The sequence below is a fragment of the Symphalangus syndactylus genome, chromosome 2 (assembly GCF_028878055.3).
Source record: "Symphalangus syndactylus isolate Jambi chromosome 2, NHGRI_mSymSyn1-v2.1_pri, whole genome shotgun sequence".
Taxonomy (NCBI): Eukaryota; Metazoa; Chordata; class Mammalia; order Primates; family Hylobatidae; genus Symphalangus; species Symphalangus syndactylus.
In genome coordinates this window covers 88,261,021-88,267,549 of record NC_072424.2, presented here as the reverse complement: position 1 = coordinate 88,267,549, position 6,529 = coordinate 88,261,021, and the positions used below count along the sequence as shown (strand labels likewise).

Here is a 6,529-nt window from a genome sequence, read left to right as displayed (position 1 = left end):
TGAGCCTTGACGTCAGATATCCAGACTGGATTTTACCATTTAAAAGACCCTGGGCCCTTCCTTACTGTCTTAGAGCCCCAATTTACTCATATACAGAATGGGGATAGTGATAATAGTACCTACTTCATAGGGTGGTTGTGATACATGATCTCATACATGTGTCTAGCACATGGTTAATGCTAAATATACATTATCGAAAATATTATTGTCACTAATTTGACACATCACACTGCCTCTCTGGAAACAAACTTGTTAACTGTGCCTCATGCCTAGAGCTCAGTAGACACTCATCAAATATTGAATCCCTTCTTTGAATATGTGGGCTAAAGCAGGGATCCCAAATCCTCAGGCCACAAACCACTACTAGTCCGTGGCCTGTTAGGAACTGGCCTCACAGCAGGAAGTGAGCCATGAGTAAGCAAGCGAAGCTTTGTCTTCATTTACAGCTACTCCCTATCATTTGCATTAATGCCTGAGCTCTGCCTCTTGTCAGATCAGCTGAGGCACTAGATTCTTATAGGAGCGCAAACCCTACTGTAAACTGCGCACACGAGGGATCTAGTTTGCGTGCTCTTTATGAGAATCTAATGCCTGATTATCTGTCACTGCCTCCCATTACTTTGGGAGAAAACCATCTAGTTGCAGGAAAACAAGCTCAGGGCTCCCACTAATTCTACATTATGTTGAGTTGTATAATTTTCATTATATATTACAACATAATAATAATAAAAATAAAGTGCACAATAAATGTAACGCACTTGAATCATCCTGAAACCATCTCCCCATCCACAGTCTGTGGGAAAATTGTCTTCCACGAAACCAGCCCCTGGTGCCTAAAAGGCTGGGGACTGCTGGGCTAAAGAATCATGTGGTTCTATCCTAGATTATCTTCTGAATAGTGTTTCCAGCTCCAATCAATCAACAACATTACTCAGCCCTCACCCCCTCCTTCCTGCTTCCCCCACCAGCTGACCCAGCAGAGCCAGGCACCCGACTAACTGTGGGCAGCCAAACGAGCTTGGAAATTGGACAGGCTCACCCATTATTCACCATACCTACAAATCAGCTGGAGAAAGCCCAGGCTGGCAGCCAGATGGAGGGCTCACGGGCCAGAAAGGGAAGGGCTTGGCAGAGACAGCACCATGGAGATGACAGGTTGAGGTCACTTGCTCCTTTCTCCAGGGCAATGGGTGACAGAGACAGCCATGCAGGCCAATGGAAAGGAAGACCAGGCGGAATGTCCTGAATCAACTCACCAATGGGAAGCAGTTTCGCTTTCCCTCTGTCTCTCAGGGCACAAGACCAGCCAGGCACTGGGAAACAAGTTTTGGTGCCGGAGACTTTGGTGGCTTCCAAGACTGCTTTTTCAGAGACAGGTACTTGAATTCTTGCTTTCAGCTGAGGGGTCGTTCCGTCCGTGCTCTGGGAGTTTGGGGGTGTATCTGAATAGGGTCGGGGGACAGTGATGGACAGGCCACACCACATTGCTCGCTCACTCCTCCTCCCTGGCAGCTGGTTATTCTTAGCCACAGATTACTTGCCCTTTCAACTTAGTTTATTAGAGCTGTTTTGAGAGAGTTGCTGGACATGGGAGGCTGATGTGAAACAGTGAAGTCAATAAGGTAATCGGTGGCTGCAGGGCAGCACTCCTCAAGCCAGCCACCACCAGGCTGCTCAGGCCTGGGCCGCTTGCCTTCTCTTCTCTCAGCCCTGGCAGGCCCGCTCTCTCTCAGCTGACCAGCCCGCTGTACAGCAATCAAATTAATGTACCAAATTAACACAGAAATGCATAGACTGCTCAAGGAATAGGAATAACACACTAAACTTCATTGGAGGGCTTTAAAGTCTCGTAGTGTGAGAATCTTCAGAACTGGAAGAGAAAGCAGAGGCCACTAACAACCAAGCCCACGTTTTTCCTGCCAACAGCCCTTGCTGAGGAAGCTGCCCACCCTTCCAGAGGAAAGGTGAACCTCTGTGTGTGGGTGGCCATGGTTTGTACCATGTGGCCCAGTGCCCTGATTACTGTGCTTTGGACAGAGAAGGGCAACTATGCCAAGGGCCGATTCAGAGGCTGGTTTAGCCCAGCAAGCTGGCCTGGTGCTAGAATTTTGTCCAACAGGGGATGCAATGACCAACTGGTACAACTGTACTTTCTCTCTCTGGACTTTAAACCTGAGCCATACAGAGAGAGTCAGAGCAAGAACAGATGGGGAAAGCCAAAAACAGGGAAACAAAAGCAGGCGGGGATGCTGACAGTGGAGCAAGTCTCTGTGGGTGAGGGGTGGGAGACCGGCTGCCAGCCCCAGGACACCCGGCCCGGGCTCCGGGATGTCTGTCCCCTGCATTTCCATTCGGCCGGGGCTCCGGGATGTCTGTCCCCTGCATTTCCATTCGGACTCTCCCAAGCAGCCCCCTTTATGAGACCACCTCACTGGGTCTCTCCTATTTACCACCCAAAGGAGCAAGTAATCCATCTGTTCTGTGTTACAGATGAGGGAGTGGAGGCTAGGAGACCACAGGCTGCTCCTCAGGTTACAGAACCAGTCCAGGACAGAGAGGGGGCTGGTGACAGTGGCAGATGACAGAGGAGACTGGGTTCAGCTGCTGAAACTTTCTGTAATGTCCTTATTATTAGAAACAAGTTTGTAGACAGAGTTGAGTTTTGAGTTGCTCATGGGTCATGCCCCTCACCACTGCTCCTCGGGTAGTTCTGGGAGCAGAGACTACAGCTCTGAGGTTTTCTGTCAACCTTCCCTAGGTTGTGCCCATAGGGAAAATGGTTTAGGAAAGGGGGATGAGGCCGGGCACGGTGGCTCATGCCCGTAATCCCAGCACTTTGGGAGGCTGGGGCCGGCAGATCACAAGTTCAGGAGTTTGAGACCACCCTAGCCAACATGCTGAAACCCTGTCTCTACTAAAAATACAAAAATTAACCTGGCGTGGTGGTGGGCACCTGTAATCACAGCTACTCGGGAGGCTGAGGCAAGAGAATTGCTTGAACCTGGGAGGTGGAGGTTGCAGTGAGCCGAGATCTCGTCACTGTACTCCAGGCTGGGCAACAGAGCAAGACCCCATTTCAGGGGGCAAAAAAAAGGAAAGGGTGAAGAATGAGTAGAAAACTCCTCCAGATGCAGACCTACTTACCGGCTGGGTGTCCTAAAGGCAAATCCAAGCCAGTTTTGTGCTACTCTTTAAAAGCCCATGGAGACCTTGTTGCTTATGCCCCAATATTTAATGGAAAGTGAGCTTATGGGGATATCCTCTTTATCCCACAAGAAACACCAATAGACTAAGTCTTATTCCGAGTGGCTGAAGACCTAAGGAAAAAACTGTCAAGACCAAACTTTGTCTGGAAGGGAAAATCCTTAAAACAAGGTGTATAGCCCCCATTTCCCTCCTCACAGGCCCATGGACACAGCACGGATAGCAGTTGTCGGGGCAGGTGTGGTGGGGCTCTCCACGGCTGTGTGCATCTCCAAACTGGTGCCCCGATGCTCCGTTACCGTCATTTCAGACAAGTTTACTCCAGATACCACCAGCGATGTGGCAGCCGGAATGCTTATTCCTCACACTTATTCAGGTGAGAGATTTCAGTTCCTCTATCAGATACAATAGATGTCAGATAGAATGATGTTAGTGGAATTCTATTGACAAAGACGGCTGGCTATAGGTGTAAGCATAATATGCAGTTTTTTTTCTTTTTCCTTTCTTTTTTTTTTTTTTTTTTTGAGACAGGGTCTCACTCTGTCACCCAGGCTAAAGTGGAGTGGTGCAATCTTGGCTCACTGCAGCCTCGACCTCCCAGGCTCAAGTGATCCTCCCATCTCAGCCTCTCGTGTACCTGGGACTACAGGTGCACACCATCATGCCTGGCTAGTTTTTGTATTTTTGTAGAGACAAGGTCTTGCCATGTTGCCCGGGCTGGTCCCCAACTCCTGACCTCAAGCGATTCATCCCCCTTGGCCTCCCAAAGTGCTAGGATTACAGCCGCCATGCTTGGCCATAATGTGCGGTTTTAATGTCCTCTTGGTTCATCTCTTAGGACAGCCTCAGTTATGCCGCAGGACAGAAACAACATCCAAATCTTAGCAGCTTAAAAGGCAAAAGTTTGTTCTTGCTCACACTACATGTGGATTGAGCATCGGCAAGGGGCCAGCTTGTCATCAAGGACCTAAGCCGGTGGAGCAGCTGTCATCCTGATTGTCATCAGAGCATGTGCCCAGGGGCGGGGGGGAGGGGACCTCTGAGGTTCTCGCCTCTGTGATTAAACACTCTGGACAGGAAGCAACTTTCAACGCTTCTGATGATGGCTCATTGGCAGAGCAGGCCACATGTCTCCACCCTCAGCAGGAGGCCAGCAAGTGTGATTCTACAGTTCCCAGAAGATGGATAGCAGAAGCATGCAATGAACAGCACTGACAACTACATGATTGGTGGCTCTGTCTTCCCACTGATAACAGTAATGACTATCAAGTCAGAAATTACTTGTAAGGGAGCTAAAATTATCCTAACTTCTAAGCCTGTATAAGAACAGTTATCAATATGTTTGTAATCAGTCAATCATAATTAGTTAATATGTATTAAGACCTGAAGATGCACGGATTTTTTTTTTTAAGACAAGAGTCTTGCCCTGTCACCCAGGCTGGAGTGCAGTGGCACGATCCTGGCTCACTGACTCACTGCAACCTCCACCTCTGGGGTTCAAGACATTCTCATGCCTCAGCCTCCAGAGTAGCTGGGACTACAGGCATGAGCCACCATGCCCAGCTAATTTTTGTATTTTTAGTAGAGACAAGGTTTTGCCATGTTGACCAGGCTGGTCTCGAACTCCCGGCCTCCCAGTCCTCTCTGTTACAGGCGTGAGCCACCATGCCCCACCAGTGCATTGATTTTTGAACATTTCCATGCATCCTTTCCTTTCTGTATTTTCCACTTGAAATGGGGGAGGAAGAAAACAGCATTAAATAGAAACCAAAATCATGCTGCAATAATGAAGTTTATACACACTGTCCCCATTTTCTCATTTCCACTCTATTTTTCCTCCTTAATTTTATTTTTTATTTTTTTTGTCAAAGTTATATATGCCCATAGTTTAAACCATCAAATAGGTTACAACGTTGATTACAAACCCCAACAATCTGGAATGTAAAAATTGCCCTGTCCTTTTGATCTGGAAACTCATGTTCTTCAATGTAAGAAGCAGTCTTGGAGTTATTCAGTTGTTAACTTCCTCCCTTCTGAAGTCCTTTTCCCTCTTTCTGGAAAAGTTAATATGCTGGACCTCCCAGACTGGTCCTCCAATTCTTTTAGCTTTGTCCCCCTCCTATTTATCTCTTTCTATTTTACTTTCTGGGAGACTTACTCAATTTTATCTTTTACCTTGCTATTGAATTTTTTATTTCTACTATAACATTTCTAATATTCCAAAGCTCTTTTTGGTTCTCTGAATTTTCCTTTGTTATAACACCTTATTTGTGTTAGAGGATTGCAATGTCCTCTCTTATCTTTATGAAGATACTAATAACAGTTTTTAAAAACTTTCTCCCTGAATAGTATCCGAGTATCTGTCATCTCCAAATTGTGGGAGGTTTTTGTTTTTGTTTTTCAATTTTCTCATTTTTCATGATAGAGGTTTTTCTTGGCCGTGTGGTATTCTTTCCCTGTCTGCTGATGTTTATGAGTGGACCCTGAACAGCAGATGGCAATTTCTGAGTGTTTGCATAGGGCTTGTTGCCATGAGCTCGCTGGAGTAAAAGGGCAGGGCCATTTATTTGGGGACATCTGTGATGTCATTCAGTTTAAGTTTTTCTTCTTGGGCGGGTCATGTTTCCCAGGGAAGAGGGTACCATGTCCTGCTTGGGGAAAGTGAAGGCCCAGATGCCAGCTGGCATTTAAGAAGGTGACAGGGGAAGAGGCTGGGGTCCTAGCATCCAGTTTGCATGTGTTTCCTTAACGCTCCTGTTTTCAGCACAGCATCCCTGCCTTTGCTGGTGCTTTGTGTTTTCCAGTCCAAAGGCCCCGAAGAAAGAATAGACATATCTTTTATTAGGGTGGTAATAGCAGTGGCCTTGGCATTGCAGGTCCAGGAGCTTGGCTGGTCAGCTCCTGGGAACTCCCTCCCAGGAAACAAACACAGGCACCTGGTGTATCCACCAGATGCCAGCTGATATAGTTTGGCTGTGTCCCCACCCAAATCACATCTTGAATTGTAGTTCCCATAATCCCTACAAGTCGTGGGAGGAACCCGGTGGGAGGTAGTTGAATCATGGAGACAGTTACCCCATGCTGCTGTTCTCGTGATAGTGAGTGATTTCTCAGGAGATCTGATGGTTTTATAAGGGGCTTTCCCCACTTTGCTCAGCTCAGCTCTCATTCTTCTCTTCCTGCCGCCATGTGAAGAAGGACTTGTTTGCTTCCCTTTCCACCATGATCGTAAGTTTCCTGAGGTCTCCCCAGCCATGCTGAACCATGAGTCAATTAAACTTCTTTCCTTTATAAATTACCCTGTCTCGGGTATGTCTTTATTAGC

The 6,529-nt window shown here is 47.2% G+C and overlaps 1 protein-coding gene across 5 annotated transcripts in view; it reads left to right on the top strand.

Annotated features, from left to right (window-relative positions):
* The first annotated feature begins 1,267 nt into the window (after positions 1 to 1,267).
* Positions 1,268 to 6,529, top strand: part of DDO (D-aspartate oxidase) — a 28,024-nt gene continuing 22,762 nt past the window's right edge. For 4 of the 5 annotated variants that reach the window (XM_055243559.1, XM_055243547.1, XM_055243536.2 and 1 more), the window contains exons 1-2: positions 1,268 to 1,376; positions 3,405 to 3,580. In XM_055243559.1, the coding sequence (XP_055099534.1) occupies positions 3,409 to 3,580 (172 nt within the window). In that variant the 5' untranslated portion in view covers positions 1,268 to 1,376; positions 3,405 to 3,408. The remainder of the gene's footprint in view (positions 1,377 to 3,404; positions 3,581 to 6,529) is intronic. The other variant, XM_063620068.1, reaches the window with a different exon arrangement.